This window comes from Hyalella azteca, unplaced genomic scaffold (genome assembly GCF_000764305.2).
Source record: "Hyalella azteca isolate HAZT.00-mixed unplaced genomic scaffold, Hazt_2.0.2 contig4928, whole genome shotgun sequence".
Taxonomy (NCBI): domain Eukaryota; kingdom Metazoa; phylum Arthropoda; class Malacostraca; order Amphipoda; family Hyalellidae; genus Hyalella; species Hyalella azteca.
This window is the reverse complement of record NW_025935136.1, coordinates 181,494-198,538: the sequence shown is the minus strand read 5'-3', so window position 1 is coordinate 198,538 and position 17,045 is coordinate 181,494. Positions and strand designations below refer to the sequence as shown.

General features: G+C 37.4%; 1 protein-coding gene across 1 annotated transcript in view; it reads right to left on the bottom strand.

The window, feature by feature from the left end:
* The window catches only part of LOC125177788, a 144,385-nt gene that overhangs the window by 47,017 nt on the left and 80,323 nt on the right, over positions 1-17,045 (bottom strand). The window contains exon 9 of the mRNA XM_047880187.1: positions 10,991-11,086. Coding sequence (XP_047736143.1) covers positions 10,991-11,086 — 96 coding nt within the window. The remainder of the gene's footprint in view (positions 1-10,990; positions 11,087-17,045) is intronic.

Genomic DNA, 17,045 nt, shown 5'->3' with positions numbered 1-17,045 from the left:
GTTCTCTCAATGATGATGAATAATTTTAGTTTCTACACCATTCTGAGGAAGCTAGCACTGCAAGAATACACTTCATCCGGCATTAGGGATATTATTTAACCGACTTTTCTCTACTACACAGAAAATTCTTGTCATGCACCAAGTTATCAGCGCTTCCAAGCCAGAGTTCGCGCTCGATTATACTAATTAGCGCTAATTCTTTCAATTTCGAACATGTCCGTGCGTTTCCGGTTCAAATATACAGCAGAGGATTGAGCAGGCCGGCTAAAACCTAGAGCTGCTCTAAGGCAGGGAAAGAGTCGGGGCAGAACAAAAATGTCTGCTTTACAAACGCAACTGCCGTCCCATATCAGACTCTCAATTGACACGGCGCACCAGCTCAGATGTGCTCGATTCTTCTGCTTCACTGCACAGTGCACACACCGAGCCGCTCCAGCCCAAGTTTGGTAACTACCTGCTACTTTCCTGCATTGACTGCTACCGAGCCCCTCCAGCCCAAACTTGGTAACTACCTGCTACTTCCTGNCAATTGACACGGCGCACCAGCTCAGATGTGCTCGATTCTTCTGCTTCACTGCACAGTGCACACACCGAGCCCCTCCAGCCCAAGTTTGGTAACTACCTGCTACTTTCCTGCATTGACTGCTACCGAGCCCCTCCAGCCCAAACTTGGTAACTACCTGCTACTTCCTGCATTGACTGCAACCGAGCCCCTCCAGCCCAAACTTGGTAAATACGTGCTATTTCCTGCGTTTACTGCTAGCGAGCCCCTCCAGCCCAAGTTTGGTAACTAAAAACATGTTCGCCTCAAACTCATTGTAATTTTTTAGTGCATATAAACCCTAAAAAATCGAACTAAACTACCTGCTACTTCCTGCATTGACTGCTAGCGAGCCCCTCCAGCCCAACTTGGTAACTACCTGCTACTTTCCTGCACTGACTGCTACCGAGCCCCTCCAGCCCAACTTGGTAACTACCTGCTACTTTCCTGCATTGACTGCTCCAACTTGCTCAGTACAAGCGCTGAGTAGAATCGAGCAAGGCAGAGTGCAACATTTCGGCTTCTGCCTGATAAAATTTGACAAACTGATATCAGTGTTGCCGTCGGCTTCAGCCCTCAGGTATCGACCGTAAAAGCAATCTAAGGACTTTATGCAAATCAGATCAACACCTAATTAACGCAGGGCATAACTAGCCGACGGCGCATTCGCTGGTCGAAGGTTGATTTTTTTTTGTTAAAAACTTCGTTTATATAGCAGAAACATAGCATTTTTTTAATGGATAAGTTTAACGGCAAAATTGAGTAATGCTATTTTTTTGGGGGCATTTCAATAGTGGTAAAATAAATTTGGTCATCACCTGCAAAGTTGTTACCGGTACCAAATACTGACAGAATAGTATAGATCACTTATATATAGGTCTTAGTCCACCCGAACCCGCCTCCAGATCTCCCGCACCGGAAACCTGCATCCCAGCGTGTAAGTGGTGCGGTACTTCACGCTGCTTCCTGCAGGCTACTGTTAACGGCCTTGAAAAGCCACCGCTGCTCAGTCTTCAAAGCTCCAATTCAAAGTGTCAACATGCAGAGGCCTGGCAATCTGGTGCCGGTTCTAGATACATGGTTTTGCCCTGCTCAAGCGCTGATGTGGTTTCTACAGCAATTAAATTTAAAGAATCGAACAGTTTCCTGATTGTAGCTTAACGCAATTTTTCACCGAAATTATGGTACTGTATGCTATTAAATGAACAATTTATACATCACTATGTACAGCAAGCTATAAATTGATAGTAAATACTATAACTAATTCATAGACGAAAAACTGTAAAAATAAGATGTATAATGTAATATAAATATTCTATTAAATAATTTATTATAATTATAGATGTTGGATAATAGAAGCTAGAGTTTTATAGCTTCTTCTCGAAATTTAAGCCAGATTTTGACGATCTATACTGGAGCTAATTAAGTTATGATTGAAATGTTGAGCACATGCAAAAATATTTGGCATTATGGCATCCGTTCAAAAACAAATAGTTAACGTAGAGATATCAGCACAGGCGAGTTCTACCAAAAGGCACCGAAGAAAACTATCCCCATTATAAGCAACAACTCAATTAATAGGAATTAAGTCATACTTATTTTACATATACTATTTAAATATTCTGAGGACGAACAATGGCTCTATAATATGTGCGTGAAGATCGCATCTCATGCTTAACATATTTGTAGAGCATGATTTCCTGCTAATGGAATATTGTTGAGGAAATGTATCTATCTATTTGACCAATTATTATTATTATTATTATTGATTATTAATTATTAATAATCAATTATTATTAATTTATTATTAATATAATTATTATTATTATTACTAATTATTATTATAATTATTAATTATAATTAGTATAATTATTATTATACTAATTATTATTGATTTTGTCTTTTTAATTGAGCGTCATCGATTTTTATGTAAAATGTAAGCTGCTGGTGACAATCAAACTATCATGGCGATGGTGAGATGAAGGATGGAGAGATGAAGGATGGAGAGATGAAGGTTGGAGAGATGAAGGATGGAGAGATGAAGGATGGTGAGATGAAGGATGGAGAGATGAAGGTTGGAGAGATGGAGGATGGAGAGATGAAGGATGGAGAGATGAAGGTTGGAGAGATGAAGGATGGAGAGATGAAGGATGGAGAGATGAAGGATGGAGAGATGAAGGGTGAAGAGATGAAGGATGGAGAGATGAAGGATGGAGAGATGGAGGATGGTGAGATGAAGGATGGAGAGATGAAGGATGAAGAGATGAAGGATGGAGAGATGAAGGATGGTGAGATGAAGGGTGAAGAGATGAAGGATGGAGAGATGAAGGATGGAGAGATGAAGGATGGAGAGATGAAGGATGGAGAGATGAAGGATGGAGAGATGAAGGATGGAGAGATGAAGGATGGAGGGATGAAGGATGGAGGGATGAAGGATGGAGAGATGAAGGATGGAGAGATGGAGGATGGAGAGATTTTGCTCCTCTGGTCTCCTTTCAAGTTAAATCAATCCCGTGGTATTTTGTTAGCTGGCTGCTGTAATATGACGGCAACCTTTACAAACACGCGAAATTAGTTCTGTAATAGAAATGACAGGGCAAACAAGATACGCTGTTAGTAAAGAGCGACACAATTGAGCAAATATCACCGTCTATCAAAAGAAATGTCATCAGTTAATTCTGATACTATAAGATTTTGATGCTTGTTAACGCCGATTGATTCTCGATCGTAAGCCTATACACTGAAGAAATTGAGAGACGAAAATAAGCTCATAAACTGAGATACAAAATAAGCTCATAAACAATTCAACTATTGCGAATAATGATCTATAAGTACATATTTAATTCAATAAGTCATTATTACCAATGGGTATAAAATGTCCAGTCAAAACGCCCTACAGAAAACCATGGCAGCTAGTGCCTTGGGGTTTGCTTTCGATTCGTAACAGAACACAAAAAACATAATTTCTTTCATTTTGAGGAGAGGCTCCCCCTTAATAATAATAATGATATTAATAATAATAATAATATAATATTAATAATAATTATAAAAATAATAATATAATAATAATAATTATAATAATATTAATAATATAAATAATAATACACATCCATGTCACGTCAAAATAACATGCGATGTTTGTAAATTTCAGAGCAAAAACCGTGAATTCAAGCCTGCGCAACGCCCTTACATTTCGTAATGCAGGGTTAGCTCCATTATTATACGTACAAATTTTGTTTCCTAAACAAAGCTTTCGAATATTCATATAGATTAAATTATTTATATTAATATGAGTGACTGAAATAATATTTTGAGGTTTCTAGTAGAGTTGTAATATTGAGAGCAGAGTTCAAAATCAATTGTAAAATTTTCACGTTCATTAATAAATCAAAGCATTTAATTTTAAGGCACTCTGCCGAGAACCATCGACTAGGCCTATATCGTACATGTTGGAATTCATTCATCTCAGATTCACCTCAGACAGATGAACTATCATATAGGTACGTACTCCGTAGTCTCTTGATTTTGTTTTGGCAATGACTCCTCGAAAACCAACGTAACGATCAATTTTCAGGCCATATAATCATGTACACTTACAATTTATTTAAAGTTTCGAATTTGCTTTATACTTGTGATTTGTCGTTTTGTTAACATTTTGTTAAACTGTTCTATTATTTTCGTCATTGTATTTCGATGTCTGGTTTACGGGCAGATCCACTGGTTAATTAAGTATTTTCCATCACTTACAAACGCTGCACACTTTTTATCCTTAATAAAGTGGCGTTTATAATGCCTCGGCATTGACTCCCATGCATACATTTGGCGTCGAGTATTTATTGCAAGAGAAAATTCATCTAATAATAAATGCATATGACAATATCTGAACCTGATCAGAGCAAATAAATGCGTACAGTACGATTTTAGAGAAATATATTTTATGAAAAAAATGGTTCATCTACATTACCGGCTTGTCCTTCAGTATATTTATAAAAATGCTACGTTCTAAAACAAATCTGACATTTTCAAAGTATGTCTCCACTGATAAAAATTAAATTTACAAAAATTTTTAACGGAACTATTGTTGAAGTGAAGTGGAACAACAGGTCCGAAATGAAAGAGCCAAGCTTGTTCGAGCTCTGAAATGAAATTTAAAGTCTGAGTTTTCATTTACCATCCCGGCCGTTGAGAATCAATCGGTCGCTACCAAACACAGAATCATGCGTGTAATTCCTTTCGCAATTAGCCCAATGAAACTAGAACGGAAAAATCAAATCGAAGTAAATTTTTCCCTGTTGCATTGAATTGACGACAATTGGACATTCACGGCCGAGGGCCGGAATTTAACGGTCCTCCGTTTCCACTGTGAATTCTGTTAAAATTCGGCACGTACGGCTCGTAATTAACTCATAGCGCTTCTGAAGTAGCCCGCGCAACATCATTTAGAATTTTCGCGTTCACGAATTTGCTCAGCTGTGAACTTTGGGAAGTTCTAATGGGTTTTATATTGCCAACACTGGGATGCAGCTCGCGTACACGCTTAAAATCAGCATTTGAACACAGCAACGCCGCACGTCAAAACAAATGCAATTCCTGGACATTAGTTCATTGTGCATTCATTACTTGAATATATTTCAGCAGCATTTATGTTTCAAGAAAAATTTCACGCGAAAACTTCATAGTATCTCGGGTGCAGCAGTAACCCGGTCTCAACGTTAGAGCAGTTTGCTGTTAAGGCCGTATAAGCAGCCGTAAATACGCATGCAATGGACATAACACCATATGATGGCCGCACTTCGCAGCCTTTTATGACTGTGCCAAATCTACGTTTGATTTTACTGAGACAAACAGCGCAGGCGTTATAATTTACCTGAGGAATAACACGCGCAGCAGCTATACTCATGCAGGTTGTTTTTGAACACAGAAAGTTTTTGTTAACTAATTTTGAATCGGGATAGGCGTTAGGACTAAAAATGCAACGTTCAGAAGTCTAGTTGTGCACATAATAAAATAAAGTAATACTGCAGTTGGGGAGTGGAATCGTGTCACTAAACTACTGCCTCTTCAAATCCTGTACTCGAAATGAACCAGGGCAACACGGGAAGACGAGACATTACGGAGAAATCAATATACAAAGTGATTCATGGTTCCGGAATAAAAGTATAAATCAGGACAAATATTTTGTCCCAGAATTAAAAAATTATGTTCCTGATATAATGAATCGTCACGAGCAGATTGGTAAACGAGGCAAGCCTGATTATTGGTTATTATTATATATTATTATTGGTTCCAGGCATGACAGGATATTCATTTTCGATGGATTATAGTGAAAAACGACCTTCTGAACAGTGAACGTCGTGGACTGAAGATTAATAAATTGAACGCTTAAATACTAATGGTCAGTTTGATAAATTTGGCCATATTCGGCGGCCATCACAAGTTAAATTTATGGGCAGACTTGGCGACGTATGGTTGACAGATTAATTTCGTAATTTTATGTTTTAATTTTAATGCCCTCCAGATATTTGTACCTCACGCAGACCGTGTGAGTTCAGAGCTCATTCCTGATTTCTCAATTGCATTATATAGCGCGGGTCTGTGACGAGGTCGGCCGCTCAGATGAGCGTGGATGGGGTTTTATATTAACCCCTTAACTTTATCGTCATTTACAAAATATGCGTTGTCATTTTACATGAATTTTATATGAGAGATTCACAACTGAAAAAATGATGTTGAAAAATGTTTGAAAAATATATTTTCATAATTTTATGCCAACTGTTAACACTTTACCTTTCGTTACTTGCCGTAGAATAAATGTAAATTCTGGGAAAATACAAAGCTCCTATTTATCCTCTAAGTATTGTCTCGTTTTCTATCAGGATTGTTCCTGAAAGTTGCCTTGATTTTAATCGCTGATGGGCACAAAGCTTTCAGGATCATCTCGCCTCGAATGCGGAATGATGATACGCATGATGATACGCATAATGATACGCATTTGCTTACGCGTCGCTTGCTTTAATGAGACAACTTTTCTTCTTCATGCTGCCACTTTCGCAAGAGCTAACAAAGTGCTATTTATAGCTTGGTTTAATGCATTTTAACGCGTCTTCATTATTGACCGTCGCTTGAGCAAACATTAACGCCAGGTTCACACCATGCTGCCAGTCACGTGCTAGTCACTGTCCTGTCCAACATTATTAAATGCATTTATATAGAGCCATTTACATCACATGACAGGTGCTTTACACGGCTGGTGTGAATGCGTCTACAGAAATGAATTGAAGAATATTGGGCTGGAATAATGCATAATGCCTGGCACGTGCCCGGCAGTATGGTGTGAACCCTGCCTAAGAGTTCAATCATTTAGACCTGTTTCCTGCTACGTCAGGAAGGATGTGATCTGATGAACGGTGATAGAGGTTGCCTCCAAACATAATTTTTGAAACGGAAGCAGAGAATAAGAATACAATGTACCAAAACTTAGGTCCCAGCGTATTAGGGCATCACTATAAGTCTGCAGCTGTCCTTGTATGTATGGAGCTCACGTCGCTCGAAAACACCTGCTCACGCACTCGTTTTTAGCGCATTTTCTCATTTATGGAAAAAATGCACTATTGTGCTCGCCATGTCCGTCCGTCCGTCCGTCCGTAAGTCCGTCCATCCGTCCGTCCGTCCGTCCGTGACTTCACGTTTTCATCGACCAGAAAATGCGCTCTCTGTCATTCACTGCAGTGAGTACTGAGTTATATTTTTTTCGACTTGTTCCCTCCGTCGCCTTGCAAACATGTTCTGGAATACTACGAAGCTAATTGTTTAGCGACGTTTACCTAGTGTTTGTTAGTGATATGTTGGCAATGTTCATCAAAGTTATATTTTGAAACAGATTTTTACTGATTTTAATTAAAAATTACCTACTACTGTAAGAAATAGTGTCTGGAGCTCATTCGACTCAAATAATAATCAGTACGATCCGGGGTTGTAATTGCGGACAGGGAAAAAATGTGAATGAAAGTAATCTTAACTATAGGGGGATAAATCATTGTGTATCTCGATAGCGAAAAGCATTGGTGATTCTAACCATGAATTTTGTAATTTTTGTGCGTTGTCATCACTTGCGATCATTAGACAAATCTGGACAAAGAATATCAGCAAAATGCCAAGCCTAAGATCCTGAAAATCAATCTTTCGTCATGATGATGAGAATCGTCATGCTAACTTCGATTGAGAATTTACAAAACGGTATATTCTCAAAAGTTTTTAACCAAAGAACCTTCTGCTATTGTGGCATACGATAGGAAGAAAGAAGACGAGGCTATTTTAGCGCAGGGTCTCCGATCATCGGTCTCCCATCATCGCGGTCTCCCATCTTGCTAATCATCGGAATCTTGCGGAATCATCGTGGTCTCCCATCTAGCTAACTTAGCACCGTCTAATGCGTAAAGTCTGCCGAACTCTATTTGCAACTTCGGCCTCTGCCCGTTTCAATCACTGAGTGCCTCCTACAGTTTCCAAACTGATTGAATTTAGTGTCTCATCACAGCTATAGTCGTGATAAATTATAATTAGGTGTGGCACGCTCGTAAATTTACGATTGGTTGTCTTGAATAAATTAACTGTCTCGAGGCCTGTCAGCGAAAATTAATAAAAAAATGTCTATTGAATAGTTTGATACCGAATTTAAATGACAGATTCAGATTCTAAATCAAATTTTAGGTAATTTATTAAGGTCAAGCTGTGTCCACTGAGACTTACACATGATTTCTTCCAACGGTTTTTCGTTTATGAGGTCATTGCAATGCAGCAAAGTATTTATTTGTCCAACAACTTATTTTTGCGCTGTTTGATGTATTAATTAATATCCTGAAGATGGAAAATATTTGGCGTATAAAATATAGATGACTATTATAATCGCAATTATTTTATTTCATTCCAAGCTGCAAATTTTGAACTACGATAAGCATCGTGGAAATTGATGAATTTTCGGTTCTGGAGGAGTAATTTCTAAATTACTGAATAGAATAGTTTCTTCTAAGACTCGTTACCGCGAAACCAAAGCGCCATAATATTTTGGAGAGATAGATTATAGATTAGATCGGTCACATTTACCGGAAAAAGTATTTCTCAACTCAATTAAATTATTCTTATATCTGGAAAACTAAACAAAAGAAATGAAATCGATTTCTCCAAACTAGCCCCTACTAGATTACAGGTCATTCATCGGAAGACACATCCAATGTTTTGTTTAATATTCAGTTTTCAGTTCTACAGAATTTTGTGCAAAAGTTAAAAATAACGACTTCCACATGTTTTCCCACCTCCCAGAAGATATCAATCACACGTTTTTTTTAGGCTGAAGGCCTCACACTTCTAATTGTCCAATCGATCTGAAATTTTGCAAACTTGCGTGAAATCGGAGACAATGCATGAATCAGTTGACAGAATAAACGAAATTGAAAATTTACTTTTTTATTGCATAAAAATTGTAGATTTTCTAATAATTGAAAATAAAATTGGAAATTCATCGTACACTTGTAACAGCGGAAACATTGCATTCTTTAGATGCGTAAAAAGTAATTTTTAAATGCATATTTCTAGGACATCGATTTTCACGAGTTTCTCAATTCAATTTTGTTGTCGTACATTATGCGTTGATATATATGATATAGAAACATTTCTATTTGCTGGTCAGACAATTTCACACATGTTTAGGAGAACAGATTTCCTAGTTTTCACTCTCATGAGCATGAAAAAAATTAAATTTTACGCTCTACCAGTGACCGTTATACACAAACGCAGTAAGTAAACGTCTCGAGAGATATATTTATGTAAGGGCACATGCTTTGCATGATTTGTTTGTAGATCGGCTCGTGTTCCAATGCAATGTGGAATTCTAGGAATAATAGTAAGGTCAAAAAGTCTTAGCTGAGTTAGCGCGTTGAATGAGCTAACGAAACACCGGTGGGTCCATTATTTAAATAATTAAAATATTTAATTGAACCCCAAAAGTTGGTATTACTTCCATTTATGGCACATCGTGTTGATGATAAATTCTAAGACATTGAAATAATAGAAAATGTGTTTAACTATTCTATATGACGAATACCAGAAAAAGTATATTTGTTATTTCAAATTGTAAGGTTCAATTGGAACCTAAAAAGAATCACGCCGGCAGGCAGTCGGCAGTTTTAGGAACCGCATTCAACGCGTTAAAAGAGTCTTTCATGTTTTTGATCCAATGTATACTTATTAAACTTTTACATTACTCTATTGGATCGAGTTGTCCAAGAGAACATTTTAAAATTTTCAACTTTTAATTCATTTTAGGCTAAGCGATTTAAACTCGGCAGCACGTGGCTTGCACGGCGGTTAGTTTTTTGTGATTACACTATCTGAACTTGATCTGTTATTTTGCATAACTTATCATTTGATTCGATAGAAGTGATCAAAACACGGATATACTGCTGCACCTAATTTAAATGCTAGGCGGGTCTACTGCGGCTGTGAGCCAACACTTCCCAAGGGCGTTAATCATGATAGTATACATATAGAATAATGCCCTGACATTTGGGACAGTATATGACTTCAGCTTCAATCATAATTTATGTATGTATTATAAAGTTGTTTTTCTTTCCGACGCCTCTTCACTTGCTATTCTTTGTCCAAATAACAGCTAATTTTGTAGAATTTTTTTCACAGACACTGCTGAATGCAGTGTATGTATCGCACATATACTGTATTTCTCAAATTTTCAAAATAAATTCGAAGTGCATTCACTTCTATATCAAGGAATTAGTGTAGAACTGTTATGCACATAATTTCAGGTATGTTCAAATTTATTTATTTTTCAGTTTTGCCGCACAGTTAATTGGAATATTATGAAGTTTTTCTCGAGTTATTTTTAAAGTTTGTATATCGTCTACGAAACAGGAGTAAAAAAAAAATAGCTAGAATGTCTTAAGCTACGCCACAATTTTGTTAAGTAGATGTTGCTCCTACGTTTGTGTGTTGTCCTCGGTATTGCAGTTTTTCTGTTGGCTTACAAAAAAATTGCTGTCAATAAATGTAGAAGTTAGCGAAAGGGGTTCATTATAAAAATATGAAAGAGACTGGTTCATATTTACGAGAAAAATCATGATGGGCCCAATAAAATTGAAATAAATAATCCTGTGGTTTAAAAATAAATGCCTGCCAAATAATTCATTAGTGATAAATATTATTTATTGGATGGGATACGAAACGATCAATGAACAGATGCTGCCAAAAAATCATCTATTATTAGAGTGTAGAAATATTTTTTAATGCACATATTTTGATCAGTTCTCCTCTGCTTGTCTGCATGATATTCCTGAGCACCGCAACTGAGAATTATTATATTTATTTTCCCAAGTCCCGCCGAAGTGCAAAACTTTTTGCAATGCCGCAGCTCATAAATGCAGAAAAGAGTTTACTTACACAACAAAGCTCGTCCAGGTTCCCGAAGAGCAGCTCGGGTTCTGCAAACATGGCGAATCCATCCACTTGAATCTTCTTTAGAGGCTCCATGTAGACCTGTCAAAAAAAAAAAAAACAGTGATATTGTATTGTAAAAATACAATTATAAGGAATGGAGGTGGAGTACGATTAAAACTTGAAATTATTTAGGCTAAATCTTCGATTTATTTAGTGTATTTATCAGGCGAATTTTGAAAAAAATATTAGAATAAAAAAATATTAGAATTAGTGAGCCAGAGACAGAGGTTAAAAATTCAGTTTCGAATCGTAATTTAAGAATTGATTCTGAAAAATTCGGTGTTTATTTATTGAAACTAATTGGGTGAGTGACACACAAATACGAAAAATGAAACCCGTGGGGAAATCCTTAAATTTTTCCATTCATCTGAATGATGCCCACGTCATTAGCTAAATGATGCCAACGTTTCCTTCTGAATGACGCCCCAGTTTCCGTCTGAATAATGTCCAAATCTGCGAATGAATTATGTACAAGTCCATGTTAGGTGATCTCTACGTCTTCCTCTGAATGATGCAAACATCTTCACAAGAATGATGCCCACGACGTCACATGAATGATGCCCACGTCTTCACATGAATGATGCCCACGTCGTCACATGAATGACGCCCACGTCTACATGAATGATGCCCACGTCTTCACATGAATGATGCCCAGGACATCACATGAATGATGCCCACGTCTTCACATGAATGATGCCCACTTCTTCACATGAATGATGCCCACGTCTTCACATGAATGATGCCCAGGACATCACATGAATGATGCCCTGTTTTCAGCTAAATGATGCCAGCGTCTTCCCCTGAAAGACGCCCACTTCTTCACATGAATCATGCCCACGTCTTCAGCTGAATGATGATGCATCAGTCTTTATAAGCCAAAGTTTCCTAGGAATGAAGTAAACGTATTTATAAGAATGATGCCAATGTCTTCCTATATGAATGATGACCCGCCACCATGTGAATGATGCCTAAATCTTAGTCTGAATGATGCACACGTTTTCATCCGAAAAATGTCCACGTCTCCACATGAATTAATGATACCCAAGTCCCCTCCTGAATAATGCCCACGTCTTCTTCTGAATGATGCCTTATTCTAATTGTATGCATCGAAATGATGCTAAATATTTTCCTGAATGATGCTAAGTATTCGTCGAAATGATGCCTAGATCTTCATTTATGCATCTTAAATCAGTTCGTCTTCTACGATGCCAATGCATGCAGGAGCGATTGCACTTCTGAAAGTGTAGCCAAAATCGATTTATTCTAAAAAAAAAAACACTTGACGAAGGTGTAACAAAATAAATAGTGTTGCGTTGGATTTAATTTGACGTGGTTGAAATAAAGGGCAAAAAAGGATGAAACAATATTTCAACAAATCGTTTAATGTCGTATATCATTAAAGGTTAGTAGAGTTTAACTCCTTTGCTACTTGTTAATAAAATATCACTTGATTACAGAACGAAACAACATTGAAATTCTCTTTCAACTATTACTATATATTCTCTTTCAACTATTACTATATAATATATTTCAACTATACACTATAGAAGTGTATTGTTAGTGTTCTCATCTTTAATAAATCCATTCATAATGTGTGTATAACGTTACTGTGCAAGGTCCCTATAGACCCTAGTCTAGCCTGTTTCCCTGACGTTGAACAGGGTTAGACATTTCCCCACCGTGAGGTTAATGATATCTTTCAAAGGATTAGAACAGTTCATACTGCAAAAACTATGATGTGTGAAAGAGTCACGATAATTTGAAATTAATATTACTAGATGGTTTCATCGCAGTCATTTCTTGATCGTCCTCTATATGAAAACAAAGTGATCAAAGAAATACCGATGGCGGTTTATTAAAACTACAATATTGCGAACTAAAACATAAAAAAGAATGTCAAGAAGACGCATGAATCGACCGTATAGAGAAGTTTACGTTAAACATTGGTGAAGTTTAAGGAAAGGCATACGGCAAATAACTCAGTTGAAGTCAAGAAAGACGGCGTTCGATTGTAATTTAAATTTCACGAGCTATCTGCTGATGAATTATTTGAACGTTCCAAGCTATACCATGCGTGGGCTTATGTACATATAAGAGGTATTTTTAGCAACCATTTCATGCCCTTAATATCATGTATCTGCATTTCATTTGCAGTGTGTTAGCGGTAGAAAAATTCCGTAAGGAAGTTTCTCGCCTAGAACGAAAAGAACTCATTCTTGCAGGACTGGCATTTCCGTGCTCTCTGTAGCGCAGCTACGGGAACAAAAGTCCATTGTTTTTCGTCGTTTTCCCTGCGAGGTTAATTAAACGAGGATATAACTGCCGCACCTCAATGGATTAGTCGCACAGGCCTGCAGGGAGCTGAGGTTTGCTTGTTTCTGAAATTTGAATGTCTTTCAATGAACGTCATGCACTCAGGATTTGCACTGAGACTGAAATGATTAAGCTCACTAGCCAGTTGGCAGCAGAACTACTATTTTTTGACCGAAAAGCAGGCGAGACTCATCGTATGATTTTATGATTTATCATCTTTTGAGAACTTCTCAAATTTATTCTAGATATTCAAAACCAGGGAAAAAATCCGCCTTGAAATATTGGCATTATACATCTAATTCTTAGCGGCATTATACAACTAATTGATAGTGGCTTTATACATCCAAAATATAGCTTTGGTGCAAATAAATTCTAAATTTTGTTTTATTTAATTCTATTTTGTAAAATTCTATTTTTCTCGGAAGCTTTTAAATTAAACTGAAAGAATTAAAATGTCAAAATCCATTTAATGCGCGAAGTTTAGGTACAATTTACAACATGTACCAAAATGGACACCAATCTGCCTAGTATTGTGGTGATAAGTTGTATTAGACAGTTCAAAGGCTTGATTCGGTGAATTCATTTGCAATTTTCTACGCAGATATTTTTTGAAATGGTCAAATTTGGTTTTAAAGTAGATTGGCATCTCGCTTTTACTTCACTGATGGGAGGTTTCGGAGAGCTTCGCAGGGAAATTTCAATTAGTATTTCATATTCGATTTAAATAATTGCCGTTTCGATACGGTTTACGAGCACAACCTGAAAAATTACCCTTCTACGAAAAAACGAATTTCTTAGGAGCACCAAATAACGACGTGATCTTGGATTTATTAAGATGGACCTAATAAAGCTTAAAATAATCTGGCCATGGGCTAGAACCTCAAACAACATTCATGCCGCCTTGTCACTCATTTTTTAAAATTGGTTGGAACCACTAAGCCAAAAAACGTCAGAACTAGATGTTGGTTCACTCGACTGGAAAATAATTATTTAACTTACGAATTAGCTATGATTTGGAAGAGCAAATTACATAGAGTAAGAACATTCTACTCAACGATTTGGTGGGCCATTGTACAAAATTTTCTTTACTTCTTACCTTACGACCAAGTCTATTTTCGCCTTGTATTTCAATGAAAATTAATTCGATGACATACAAGCGTGTGGTCCAGGTACACAGATGGGTGTCGGAGGGTGGCAGTGTCAGGTGACTGCACTGGGTTGTGTGGTATTGACCCTGCCCTGTTAAAGCTGGACTAAGAGAATGGATGGGCGCCGCTACCCAAGCAAAGGGGAACAAACGCCCGCGCCTGTGCTTGCCTGAGTAACCAACCCTAATTTGATTAGAACCTTGGACACTGCGAACGATATGGCTCTTTTTGCGGTCCATCAAACGCAGCACAACTTTGTGGTCCGTCACTGATTTGACTGAATGGCAGGGCAGGAGTGACGCGCTCCAGTTAAAATTTACCCTACTTTTGTTCGGCAAGACCGTCATTTTGCTCCGTGCAACTCAATTATTTCTTTCTACGCAGTTTCAAAGTTTATGACTCACAATAAGAAAATAGATGAGTGTGCCATGATTTCTTAAATAGTCAAAATTTGAAGATAGATATTCATATTAAATTTTGTGGCCAAGTCAACTTGATTTTACATCCGTTTGAGTTCTAAGGATTAGCAGTAGAAAAAAAATCCCTCGTCTTCTGATACGCTGGCTCCGATTGACGTTGCTACTGATAAAGTATGAGCAGCTGTAAGAAGGAATACCAAAAATCAATTTTCGAGCTACGGTCCCTTGGCCAAAAGTGTCACGGTGCGACGGAGTTACTTTATAGTGACAAAAGCGGCTGTAGCGCACCTAAAGCAGGAACCAATTTAAAACAGGATTAATTTCAAAGCCCAATGACGAACATTGCCACTATCTGGTGCACGCGCAGTAAGAACAAAAATGTGCGACTATACAAGTTCCTCTTGCGTGTGTTAGTGTGTAGTCTCATGCCCAATAGTCGTTTACATTTTGCATTCATGCGAACAGAAATTGAAAAATAAGTTTTTTTAGAAGTTTCTGTAACCTCCTGCACTCATAAATGATTATGCATTAGTAAATTATTGAATTTGAATGCGACTTTTTCATTAGCTTTCGTAATCTTTAAAAACTATCCAGTTAATTGTTCTTCAGCAGTGAAATATTGATCACAGTGAAATATGGATCATGGAAGCACTGCTAGCCCAACGTTCTTATTATTAATGAAAAAGTTTGTGAGAATACATATTTTGAATAAAGTAAATTGTACCCGCGTTCATATCAAAATTGTGGACATATAGATTATAAAAAAAATTATTTACATATCGAATCCCAGAGCGCACCACACAGAACTCATCAGAACTCGAATGTGTCTCCGGGGACCAAGAACTGAGGATAGTTAGCTACCCGAGCGGCTCCAAGTTAGACGTACAGAGAAACCATCAGTCGCACACATCGCCGAGCGGCATATGGCCCCCACTGTAGCCTATTTCCTAATGGCGTCTTGCAGTGGCTTGAGGTATGGAAATCATCTCGTCTAGCATTCAGGAGGCTGAGACTAAATAGAAACTCAAAGCTCGAAAGTCTCTTCTGATGTTAAATAATTGAAATGGGCAACAGTTTTCGTGAATGCTTATAAAATGGACTTTTGGTGCTTCTACTCTGGAAATTGAATAAAAAGAGAGCTTAACGCACGCATTTATTATATATCACTTATGTACCTAACTGATCTGAAATAGGCAATTTTATTAGCTGAGATATGAGGTTAGTCAGTTTCGAATTCTCATCATGTAAATCTCTTGACTGAACTGGAATTTATTCAGTTTAATTTTGACTAAGTAAGTGAATTCTCATAGTTCTATAGCATGATCATCTGGAATACTTTAAATGAAAGTACGTTACTTAAATATGTTTTTACCGTATTTTTCTACATGAATTTTGCATCATTTTCACCTTGCCTTGATATAGAGAAGAATTTACATCCATCACATACAAAATACCCTGCAATATTCTGACGTGATTTTCTGGCCAAAAAATATATGACTGGTAAACCGATTTCCTGGCACCACGAAGAAGATTGCCGCTATCACCCCTCCTCTTTGTGGGCAGAAAGAACTGTGCCATTTGCTGGTATTTCTTCTTTGGGATGATTGAATTGTCTGTTTATAAGGCACGACAATTTTTGTATTAGTTGTGTTTTTGTCTTCATGCATGCTTTATTTATAGCATGAAAAAATGTGTACCCTGCAAACTGGAAATTATCTGTTCCACAAAATTTCAAAACACATGCAATGCTGCCAATTTGTCTTCATTAACTCAATGATATGAGCATGTAGCAAATGGGCAAAGGAGGAACACAAGAGGCGAGGTAATTGAAAGATAATTAATTAGCACGCAGCATGTCATCAATACCGCAGGTACTGTGGGAAAGGCAGCAGTCTATGTCTTCGTAACGTTAATGGAATACTCATCGTTTGCAATATATCATCATTTGCAATAATACGGATTTTTATGTAATAAGTATCACTTGAACTTTAGTGAAAAGATCAGTGATTATAACTCTCATAGATTACAGCTCGGCCTGGAGCTCAGGGAGCCCCTGAAGTGCGGACATCTAATGAGGAGTCCTTAGTTTTAATGAGACGAAGGCTGAAGGATAATAAC